The 12,977-nt window shown below is 35.4% G+C and overlaps 1 protein-coding gene across 1 annotated transcript; it reads left to right on the top strand.

The window, feature by feature from the left end:
• The first annotated feature begins 923 nt into the window (after positions 1–923).
• Positions 924–11,439, top strand: LOC110464439 (sodium-coupled monocarboxylate transporter 1-like). The gene is made up of 17 exons (XM_021519652.1): positions 924–986; positions 1,399–1,587; positions 1,921–2,435; positions 2,985–3,050; positions 3,875–3,926; positions 4,214–4,281; positions 4,706–4,860; positions 5,264–5,404; positions 6,084–6,213; positions 6,659–6,747; positions 7,201–7,325; positions 8,097–8,167; positions 8,421–8,507; positions 8,740–8,969; positions 10,188–10,288; positions 10,768–10,883; positions 11,224–11,439. Exons 3-17 carry the CDS (start codon positions 2,094–2,096, stop codon positions 11,389–11,391), a joined length of 1,941 nt encoding a protein of 646 aa, XP_021375327.1. The 5' UTR covers positions 924–986; positions 1,399–1,587; positions 1,921–2,093; the 3' UTR covers positions 11,392–11,439.
• The last annotated feature ends 1,538 nt before the right edge of the window (positions 11,440–12,977 follow it).

The following is a 12,977-nucleotide window of genomic DNA, read 5'->3' on the forward strand; positions in this document are numbered from 1 at the left end:
TGTCCCTGGAGTGAGGCGTAGAACAGTTTTCGGAGTTTCAAGGTTATATTTTATAACGTAGAGTATTCATATTTTATGATGGCCGTACGGAGCGATTGTTAACAAATTTTGTAAAATAAATGGTAAAAATGAAGGTTTTTGGTTAAAATGTTGATGCCCTTCATGTGCATTTAGTTTATGCGAGCATTTTGGCAATTTAATATTGATTGATTTTGTCATAAATATGAATTATGATTTAACTTTTTGTCTTTTATTGTGAATTATTCGTATACATATGTACAAGGGCAACACCTAATGAAAAGGATGTATACTCCAGGCTTTTATGCTAACATTGGTTATTATTCACCTGATAAATTGATGCTAAATGATTTCATTGTCTTTGAAATTTATATTTTTTAATTGATATTAAATATCACTCCTGGTGATCATGTGTACATGAAACCACAGGTGAAAATAAAGGTTTATCTAGCATGAAATGGACTCTACCTTTGATATAACACTTAACCTATATACCTAATTCCAATATGGTATAGTCCTCTCCCAACTGACAGGGTGATCACACCGTGACATTAGAACAATAAGATTAGGTAGAGTCAGTCCGGTGAGCCTTGACCACTGACCTGACTGGAGACCCTACTAATATATAGACAATAGAGGATTAACCCCCTATTGTTTAGAATATAAGTATGGGTAGTGGACTCCTTGTTTGGGCAACCCCCTTAGGCATATATAGATATTCAAACTGCTGGCAAGGGGAAGCCATAGAAAATCATAGTTCAAGGGATGGTTGATATTAGAAGGGAAACCAACATGAAATGGAGGAGAATCTTAGGAGATTATTTTTTGACACAGAAAAAGGGTGTTGCCCGGGCAACTAGGGCAACACCCCTGGATCCGCCACTGCCACATAAGACTATTGTGCGGTTTCCAACGTTGCAGAACCTGATGCTATTATTAGGTGCATCTATTTATATGGTTAAGAAAATGTAAGTGTGATTAATGCTTTGTTTATGTCATTTTAAAGAAATTGATAGCCTGTCTTAAATTTTCTTTTCTTGTCATTGTTTCGGGGTTACTTCAATATTATCAAAGTACGTTTAAACTTGAAAACTGTTTTATGATTAATCATTGAGAAATATAACATTCAAATATGATATACATGTATATTAAACGTGGATATTAATTACGATACTTTATTCCAAAGGTCGTTGTAGTTAGATACAGCTGTATATACTCATTGTAGTAGGTATACCAGAAATGCTATGAAACGCTGTCTTTAGGACGAAGGGTAGTAACTCCCATAAAATAACGACATTCACAGATGAATACTTTTGTGATTATACCGAAACTAATTTTACTTTTTTTTCTTAACGTTACCATCTATGTCGCGTTAAGCAGATTACGTCCATACTGGCCGATCCCATGGACTCGGAACCCTAATATATCTCGAAGGTTAACTAATCCTGACATGATAAGAAGCGGGACAGACTACGGCCACTAAGCTGACCAGTAATAACCAGATAACACCTGTACAAGATCGCTTACCGAACGTCTTCTCGCAAGCAATATTTCAAACAACAATATTTGGTAAGATTATTGGTTTTCTAGTATGCATATGAACCATTTTTTATAATACATGTAGTTATGTCATAAATGGTATCATCGGAAATCTAATGTTAGAAATTATTCAGACAATGTTTAGTGAACACGATGTGCGTGTCATATTGACATTATAAAACAGTTACGTATAACCCCTCATGGTGTCAGATAAAAGTAAGACACACACGTGTGTTTGTAGCTATCACAGTTGCCTATAGATGCAGTATGCAAAAAAATGAATTACACTGAATCATAGAGCTGTAAGTCAAAACAATGCATAGCCTGCTCTCAGTTCATTAAATGCACTTGTATTTATTGTAGCTGTCAACATCCGGGTATTTGTTCACCGAGCCAGAGGAAAGCAGAACTTGAGGAGGACATGGAAAGACGTATGCCCGACTTGTAATTGAAGTATAGTATGCTGTGAAATTCGTCTCTGGATATAGAACCGAAGAGTCTTCCTAGCTTTATTAAGCCTTAGAATCAAAAGCGACATGGCGACATTTACCACATTCGACTATTGCCTCTTTGTGGCAGTGCTTCTTGTTTCCTTTTTCATCGGGCTGTATTACATGCTGAAAGAAAAATTCGCAAAACAGGAATCTACTTCCGACGATATTTTAATGGGCGGACGAGATATGCCAGTATTTCCGGTAGCTATGTCTCTAGTTGCTAGCTACATGTCTGCTATTACCGTTTTGGGAGTCCCGACAGAGATGTACGTTTTCGGTACAGAATACTACTTGGTGGCATTTTCAGGACTATTGACGTATCCTATCACCTGTTTTGTGTTCCTGCCATTTTTTCATAACTTGGGACTATCAAGTGCATACCAGGTAAATTGTTCGCTCCTATGGTTTTTTTGCAATGTTATTCACTTTCGTTCTTCATGCTTAATGTTAGATAACTTTTAAGCATCAGTTATCGGACGGGTGAAGCTGAGTCTAAAATGGCTTCAGTTGTCGATGGGATGTAAAACAATGCAAAACAAAAATACATGTAATTTAATACTAAATATATCTGTTAAGTTGTCAAATTTATCTTTTTAGTCGTACACTATTTCGACGCTCTGCAGTTTTTATCACCATATAAATGACCATATTAATTGTACCCGTAATTAGTCAAGTGCCGATTAATGTCCATAGGCCTCTTGTTTTTCGAGTACATATAAATATAGGGGTATTTTGCAACACAATGGGATAATCTCTCATGTGTTATATAGTCAGAGCACACGGGCACGCAACTACTATCAATATTGATCTTGTATTAGGTTTTCAGTCGCTAACGTACCCAGCGACTGAAAGCCTAAAACAAGATCAGTATTGATAGTAGTTGCATGTCCCTGTGGTCAGAGATAACTTAATATCAACACTAATACATTGCAGTACCTTGAACTCCGATTCAACAGTTGGACACGATATCTTGCAGCATTGATCTTTGCCATTGAAATGGTAAGTTGATACTTTCTTCGAATGTTATAGTTTTGCACGGTAAAACGCAATAATGCTGCATCTAGTAATGATACTAAAGCGGGCCAGACGTCATGTTTGCCTTTTCTTGGTACCGCTGGTCGTAACGTTTTAACGGACTCTTCAGTTTAGCCCCTCTCAAGATTTGTAACAGGACCAAAGAGAAGCAAAAATATTGGAAACGATACCCATCCACACCATTAAGCTGTATAATTTTAAATTAATAGAATCGTATGGATTAAGAGGACGTCCTCACTGAATACACACTGTTAAAGCACAAGAACGCTTTTATGGATAACGATTTAGTTGGTATCGCTTTTGTTTACTTGGGGGCTTCATAAAACTGTTTAGTTTGTTTTTCGTATCCATGGTTCACGTTATTTTTCATATCTGCGTTTGAGCTTCACCGTTGACACCTTGGTATATACCATTCTCCTATGTGTTGACACCGTGGTATAAACCATGTTTCTGTGTTGACACCGTGAGGTGTTATATACCATGTTCCTGTGTGTTGACACCGTGGTATATATCTTGTTCCTGCCTGTGTGTTGACACCGTGGTATATATCATGTTCCAGTGTGTTGACATCGTGGTATATATCCTGTTACTGTGTGTTGATACCATGGAATATACCATGTTCCTGTGTGTTGACACCGTGGTATATACAATGTTTCATGTTCCAGTGTGTTGACATCGTGGTATATATCATGTTTCTTTAAGTGCCATTGTTTTTACCAAACAGGTTGGCTAGGTATCGATACTAACACTTTATGTCTAAATCATAATATTGTATATACTTGTTTCAGGTGCTGTATATGGCTGTTGTGTTATATGCTCCAGCGCTTGCTTTAAATCAAGGTGAGACATATGTTTAGGTTTAGGTTTCATTCCTTTTTGTTGAATATATTTTTATTGATAAATTATCTGTAAAATAGTTTTCCGAGTTTAAAAAGGAAAGGGAGATCTCCTATCGTTATCTGTCGGTAAAACCATCAAATTATTATCAAACAGTCCAGATTTTTAGGACTACACAATTATTAAAGGCGAGATTATAACGAATGTCCTTAATGCTAGGGTCGATAGAATCAGGTTCAAATGTATCATTTATATTATCTAGCATTTGATGTCAGTTTTATCTGTTCCAGTGACTGGCCTTTCACTATCGGGGTCTATATTAAGTGTCGGTGCTGTAGTAACATTTTATACGTCTATGGTAAGTCTAACGTCAACTGTGAGGAGAGGAGGTGTAAGTTTTGGATATCAATAAATAATATGTTTACAAAGTGAGGAAACCTGTTTATATATATAGCAAGTCAATGTAAAAAGCAAAGCACATTTTATTTTTAATGAACCACATGCAAGACCATTTCGTCAATTTGGGACTTATTAGTTGTAACAATGGTCAAAAGAATGAATATATTGTTTAAAATGTTTAGAAATTAGCATGTATGCAGAAACACAGCAAAAGCGGAAAGCCTTTAATCCCTTAGAGAAAAACAAAGCATTAATCATAAAGTGCAATAGTTATCATCCAAATTGAAGAACTTTGTATAGCCCACTTAATATTATTGCTTTTGTATCGCCCTTGAATGGTCATGACATGCTTAGAAAATCTGCTAATAAGAGTAACGTTATAGGGAGGATTACGTGCCGTGCTGTGGACGGACACGTTCCAAACATTTGTCGTTGTTGGCGGTCTCGTTGGTATCATTGCTATCGGCTGCACGAAGTTCGGTGGAATTGGGGAGGTGTGGAACATCGCACAGCAAGGAGGCAGAATACAGTTCTTCAAGTACGTATAGTGTGTAAAACATTACACAAACAATTCAGTTATTTGCTAGCAATTCATTGATACTCGTAATTGTTGACTCGGACTACGATTCTGACGTTCCTGATTAATTAGAAATGAAACTACATTAACCTTTGCGTATGTACACTGTCTAGATACCTTACACGTTCGTCTTCAGACTATTTTATACTGGTACACTGTCTAAAAAATTTATACTGGTACACTGTCTAGATACCTTACACGTTCGTCTTCAGACTATTTTATACTGGTACACTGTCTAGATACCTTACACGTTCGTCTTCAGACTATTTTATACTGATAGCACTGTTGTGTACAGAATAGGTTTATCTAAATGAGAATTAAGATGGGACACTTGAAATGACTTACTGGATGCTTTTTGCTGCAGCTTCGACCCTAGCCCCTTCACAAGGTGCACGTTCTGGGGACTTATTGTCGGTAGTTTTATTGGTCAGCTGACGATCTACGGAGCCAATCAGACTATGTTACAACGATATATGAGTATCAGCAACGTCAAAAACGCACAGATGTAAGTATAATCATGTTCTGGTGAAACACACACGGCTACAGCACTGACCGCATGTACGATTATATTCGGATTATACATTTGTTTGTTTCAATTCTAGGCCCTGCGTTTACTACAGTAGTTCACTTCTGTGACAAAATAATATCTTGTTTCATCCTTTTCTGGTAAAATGGATTGGGGAAATGTTAATCCCTTGGATTTAGATTTGTTAGTACCGACCCGGCAGGACGCGTTCTGAACTTTGATTATTTATCATGATTCGGTGTAACTACAATGTACTGGATAAACATTTTTTCTGAAATCTGCACACAACATGGCATTCAAAGCACATTTACTTATAAAACGTTTATGTGCAAGTTTTGATTAAATAACAAAGATTATCACAACACCAATATAATATTATCGCCATTACTTTCATGCTATTTATTCCTTTTGTACGTTGGTTGTTCTTCGAACGACTGACTCGCTAAGGTTATTACTTAAAGAATTAATAACTATAAACACGTTGAGTTGTTGTGTTTGAACCGATTTTGGCGTAATATTTGAATTCGTGATCGTTTCACCTCGAGAACTAAAATTAAAATACCTCTCTCACATAATCGTATAGACTTAGAGCAGTATATTCAGGTGGTAACTTACAAATACGATTGGCTACATGTAGGGGGTGCTATTTGTGTTACAGAGCCTTATTCGTCAGCTTACCAGCAACCATCTTGCTGATCACTTTAGTGTGTCTGTCCGGACTGGTCATCTACGCCGAGTACCATGACTGTGACCCTCTACTGGACGGTAAACTCATATCCAGGGACCAGGTATGGCATTAACGACGAAGTGCCCTTATCATAAACTTGAAAGAAAACGTTCTTTTTTCGGACTGTTCAGTTATTTTGGTCCATTGCAAAATAATGCATCGCAATACCGTATGTTGTACATGTATATTATTTGTGCTGTGTTTCTTTTAATATACAAATTGTACTAAGGTACTTGTATTCACACATGTAAGCATACACAACACACATGGAAGCACGTCCTTAAATGACATTAGTTTTTAATAGGACGCTAAGCCCTATACAACAAACCAACCAACCAACTTATATTTTCATCAATGGTAGCTCTGGACTATATAATATAAAGCTATGAGGCGGTACTTTAACTGGGGCAGCATCCATGGAATGCCACCTTCATTGCCATGGAAACAACGACACATTAACCTAGTGTATCTGACAAGTGATGACTACATTGCTCCCTATATTGTAGCTACTGCCGTACTACGTCATGGAGAGCCTGGGCGGTGTACCCGGCATACCCGGACTGTTCGTGGCATGCATATTCAGTGCTGCACTGAGGTAATCCGTCTTAGACAAGGGATGGGAGATAACTTGCGTTGTACTGTCTATATTTTAGTGTAACCATTGGGAAAATTGTGAAAAATGGAATTAAAACTCTGACTGAAATATAGTCATGCGCTCGATGTTCAATTATTGTCAGCTTACCGATAATTGAAAGAGATTCATGTAACCATTATTAAAATTATGCGCCCGCTGTTTGATCATTTTTTGTTTTATTTCATTTGGTTTTAAATTACTAAACACATACTGAAGAATCTATTGGTTTTCATTTCCGAGGAGAGTCAGATTGCATTACTTATAAGCCAATTAAAGCTACTTCCTCCTGTCATAATTGTTTTGCAAAAATAAAATACATAATTTGCGTTACCAGCAATGTCTATATTATGTTACACATATTCTGTTTTGATTGATTGATAATTAACTTCACTCATATACTTGTATTTATTTCAGTTCAATATCGTCATGCTTGAATGCTCTTTCTATCACTCTGTTGGAAGACTTGCTGAAACCTTTCATGAAATACTGTGGAATAGTGATGAAGCCTTCTGCTGAAGCGAAAACGGCAAATATCCTAGGTATAAATGGAACGTTAAAATTTAGGGTAATCCGTCGGCCATATATATATTTAATATACCTCGGCTTCATTTCCTCTATATAAAAGAAATTGGTTAAATCGAATATATACCCACTTTTGCCTGACTGTGTTTTAGTCCTGTGTGTTAGTCTGGGTACTAAAACACAACTTCTGAACTAACACACACCTACACTCGGGTGTTTCCGCCGAGCCAATCAGGCGAGAGGTGGGCGGAGCTTGTTACCGAACTCGGAAGCGACGCGCGAGATGGGCAGAGCTTGCTACCGAACTCAGAAGCATTTGGCTCCATTGCCATCAAAAGGGTAGTTGGGACGTGAAGCTATACAGCATATGGTTTACAAATATTTTCTAGTTAAAACTATCTCTCCAGTGTGTATCGGTATAATGAAACGGTTAAAGTATGGGGTTGAGGGATATAGCAAGTTTCTGGTGTCCTCGGCTGCCGAGGGAAATAGGCATGGTCTCGGGACACCAGAAACTTGCTATATCCATCAACCCGAAACTTTAACTGTATAAGATGAATATCGAAGGGTTTCAATAATATGGATATGAAATACTTGACATTCTTCCTTGCTTGTTTTCCTGTTATACATTTTCTTTTGTTTATACTGATATGCCCTTATTGTTTTATATATATTGTAAATAAAAACGTATAGTTGGCGCCTATAAAGGAAAATACATAATATAAAAATATACGTAGGTGTAATTGGTGATTGTAAATGTTATTTATATATGATGTCATTTTATACAGGTGCAGTGGGTGGATTGGTAGTCATTGGATTTGCCTTTCTGTCTTCCTTGCTAGGTTCAACTGTTCTACAGGTACGTTTCAGTTCAAAGACGAAACAATGCTCACATGGTCGACACACATACATTGCAAAATTGAAACATTTCATTTTGTTCTACTTGTGTATATTTTGATACTGTTTCCACAAAGTCATCGCTCATCTGCAAAACAATAGTTATCTTATAATGTAGCTAATTTTGGATAAGACGAACCGTTTCTAATTGCATTCATATTGAACATTTGTAATGAAAGATTTAAAAATGCCTGTTTCCCTTTGATCTGTACCAGATAATGATATCCGTGTTAGGAATGGCTGGAGGACCACTGCTTGGCTTGTTCCTGATGGGGATGTTCTTTCCCTGTGTAAACGCCAAGGTAAGTTGAAATGCAAAGTGACAATATTTCAAAAAATGATTATGGCAAAATTTCTGCGTTTATGAAGAAGACTAAAGTTGATTAAGGACAATTCAGAACATTGAAAACGTCTGGTTAACCATTTTTGTATTTCTTTTTTTCAAACAAATCAGCCTGTAAGATAAGTATTCTACCAAATGTATGAAGAAACACATGAACCTTTTTTTTAAATTGTTTTTATTTATATTTGTAGGGGGCCATTACTGGCATGATTGTTTGCACTGTTGTGATATTCTGGATCGTGGTTGGTTCTTTCGTATATCAAGTTCCCATGCCAACACTTCCGTTTGAAACAGACGGATGTGATATAGCTGATGGCGTTACGTATGCCATGAACAAGTTTGTGATGAATACACCAGACATAAGCATACCTCGAGAACAGATTGGCCACAGCCAAGCTGCTCACGGAACCGAAACAGATTGGTAAATTTTCAAGATACTTTTTTGTACTTCAGGTCATAGATATAAAACGCTATTATCGACGTAACATATAATGGACAAAGACATAATAATAATATCAATTTTGAGAAAGAAGTTATGTCCCAAAGTTGCTATAAATGATGTAATGATACAAAAGGCAGCTAATACAAGACAGCTAAAAATGGTTACTTGTGTGTTTTAAAGGTTATAGTTTCATGTACTTTTGAATAGATATTACAATATCTCTTCAATGATAATTTATAATCAGTTAATAAGGGATACTGCTATTTGGATATTGAACATTTTTCGTCAAAAGGCAGTCAGCAAGAGAGTTGCGGAAATAGATTGTCACAATAGAATAAGATATGAAAGGTAAAGCATATTCACGTTAAAAGATATACAGGCACATTGATAGTACAAGGTAATGCTGGATTGTTCTCCTCGGTACAACAGTGGTACAGCATTGTCATCCCGACGTAGTTCGTCCATTAGGTTCAATGATGCACACAACCTTACAATGCCATAATCTGCATTCCAAAAAAGTTCCACTCTTTATGAATTGTTTGAATTTCCTTTTATGAAATATCATCATGTACGTTGTAGTACTTTTCTAAATATCTATTCAGAAGAGGCGTACTACTTTCAAGATCTTTATACAGCACATGAATGGTATATCTGTAGTTCCTATCGTGAATCTAAGACTACCGAGTCAGGTCTAGCATATCATGCTATACACCATGAACTTCAAAACGAAACCTGCAGTACCAAGAAAATACCTAGTTTTCCACAAAACCGTTATTCGAACTCCAAATCAACAAAACTAAGATAAACTATTGTTTCAATGAAAAACTATGATAAACTATTGTAACAATGAACACTATGATAAACTATTGTTACAATGAAAAACAATAGATGGAAACATTTAAAAGAAGATGCAAGGAGTGTAGGAACGTGTGTTCCGGAAGGGTAAACGTATTTTGCTTCATCAACGACAACCGCTATATAAATCTAGTACATTAATGCATGCACTGTCTGTCCTCAAAGCCTAACATAATGCTATGATGACATCCTATCTGTAATTCATGTAATGTACCAGGCCAAATATGATTTGCGATTCGTTAATTGTGGATCTGTTTGATAACATGATTATGTATTCATTATCAGGTTTAATGATGATTTATTGTACGAATCTGTTGTGATATTGATTGACTTTATTAACAGGTCAGGCCCTATGGTAGTGTACAGGTTGTCCTTCCTCTGGTACCCAATAGTAGCGATATGGATTGCTCTGGTCGTAGGAATCCTCGTCAGCTGGCTTACTGGTAAAGTTTAACTTACCCTTGACATTGGCTGATAAACAAACTAACAAATAACTTATGTTATATCATCAATTTAATATGTGAAGCCAATATTTTATTTACTTGTTTGATTGCAAACACAAACTGTTTACAAGACGACAATAAATTGTCATTTTAGAGAAAACGCCTTATATGTGCTTGGTTAAAAAATAAAAAAGTGTCTGCTATTACAGAGACTTATACTTTTCGGACAATATTTAAACAAGTTCATGAATAGGTAGACTACTAAAAATGTATAGTTGTTTGATGAGGTGTGTCAATAATATAATTTTGTTTCATCATCCAGACAAGGTAAAACACTAAAATAATAAAACATTACATCTTAGCGTATCGACTCTGACTCTGATTGCGTGCTTGTATGTTGACACAGTGTTGTACTTGTTTATTATATTATTTTTTACTATTTAACTTAATTAAATATGTCTTTTTGTATTATATTCTAGGATGGCAAAGCGAAAAGATTGATCCTAAGCTTGTGTATCCCGTGTCTGAAAAACTGTGTTGCTTTCTTCCTTATTCTGTACGAAGGAAATTGAATTGTTTTCGATTATGGAAATATGTGAGTACAAGTCATATATGATCATACGTGCACGTCGAAAGTTTTGTGAATTCTATAACTTTTACTGGTTTCCAACACTTCAAAACTGATTTAGTTGCCATTTTTTATTTTGGTTCTTGCGGGTCAGGCACACATTATAATTTGAACTTAAATGTCAGATGGCGTCTCTAATGAAATCATGAAAAAAATCATACTAAATATCTACGGATGGTTTGATTTTTTTATGAGCTTCCTTTTCAGAATCTTATTGTTTAAATGTCGGTTAGTTTTTCTGTTTTGACTCAATACTTTAACAGCATTAAAGCTTTGATTTTTTAATAAGTAAACCTTGTTGTGACAGAATGTTCGTGGCATGAGTGATGTATTGTCGGATGACGAGGAGGAAGAAGAGTTCAGCAAATTAAAAACAGGAAAACTTGAGACGGCCAGACTTCTTCCTCCGATGTCGCGGCGTATGGATAGCTTCGAAGCTGAAGTAGACGAATCAGGCATTTCCCAAATTACGTAGACACGCCAATTTACCTCTTTCCGTTTTTAAAATATAAATAAATTTCAACATACCTACAATGTATTTGTCGTTTTTAATTGATTTGCTACCTTTTATTACCAACTTTGTGTTTATCATTGGAAAAGTCCTTTTTGATGGAAAATATTAGAAGGAATTATCATGTATAGTACAAACGTAACCGCTGGACATGTTTTTGATTATGCGTGTGATAAGTGTGATTACACAATGAAATTCAGAATGAAAGTCAGGTAACCATTATGTATACATCTTTGGGAACCTCTAATTCTAAGTGCGTTTTCAGGTAAAATGTATTAAGTATCATTAATACGATATGCAGAATATTGGAAATGTTCCATTTACGCCGGTCGGCATTGATCATGTCTGTATGATTTAACAAAGGAAATCTAATTTACTTGTTAATCGAGAATTTCATAGAAAAATAGCGTATTTAAAATGGACATGTAATACCAAAACTTACATATACATGTATATATAATAACAACATCGTTTAGTCCGCATCAAAACTTTACCCCAACAGCGCCAAACTATCTTGATACATATACATTGAAGTGTAAGGGTTGGCTTAATAATTGATAATAATGTGGCTTTTTTAATTTACTTCGGGGTAGTGGGAAAAACAGTCTCGTATTTCAGGTTGGCATGGCTTACCAAACCGAATAGTGATGTATGTTTCTGGAAACAACAAGCGATATTTAATTCCATTATGCAGAATGTTGACAGTAATTTATATACTATTTTTGTTCCGCGTAATATAATTCACTTTCACATAATTATAACTTAACTGTAAAGGTGGGGTCAACATTTGGCCACCACTTCGATTTCTTAATTTTTTTTGGCCATATATGTAGATTCATTATTTCTACTTATAACCAGGTTTAGCGACGGGGATATTCTAACAAAATGACAGATAAATGTCACATGCGAAAGTAATTTTGAAAATGAATTATGATAGTGGAATAGTGTTTAAGACTACTGTGATATTGATACTTTTGTCATATTTGGTACACATGAAGTAAGCGTAGTGATACTTTTAATTAGAAAAACATGCAAAATTTTCACAAAATTTAAGATAATATAGTGGTAGTCTATATTTTAAACTTCTTTAAAAACTGTTCATGTACATATTCTGTCTACAGAATCATTACAATGTAATATCAAAACCAGTAAAGTACCTTTTTAGCATGCCTAATATGATCAATGCCCAATTTAACATACTCATTGAGATTTGATTATCAATGTTTATTATGGTAATTACCGATACTTTTTCTGTTTTTGTATTATACCAAAACAAATTATCCTATTACGCATGTTTTAAAGTTATGTGCAGTAGTAATAATTCATATGTATTCTGCCAAAGTAATATTTCCTCTGGAGAACTCCTTTCTTTAACGTCAAGATATGCAATTATATAAAAACAATAAAATCATCTTAATAGTAAAACTAATATACCCTTTATTATTATTTCATTTTTCGAGCTTTCCATTCATTAAGCAAAATAGAAGGAATATTTCATTATTCTATAACGTCAACTCTAAACAAATAAAGCAAGGAAAGATATCCTTGTC

The sequence above is a fragment of the Mizuhopecten yessoensis genome, unplaced genomic scaffold (assembly GCF_002113885.1).
Source record: "Mizuhopecten yessoensis strain PY_sf001 unplaced genomic scaffold, ASM211388v2 scaffold10987, whole genome shotgun sequence".
In the NCBI taxonomy this organism is placed as follows: domain Eukaryota; kingdom Metazoa; phylum Mollusca; class Bivalvia; order Pectinida; family Pectinidae; genus Mizuhopecten; species Mizuhopecten yessoensis.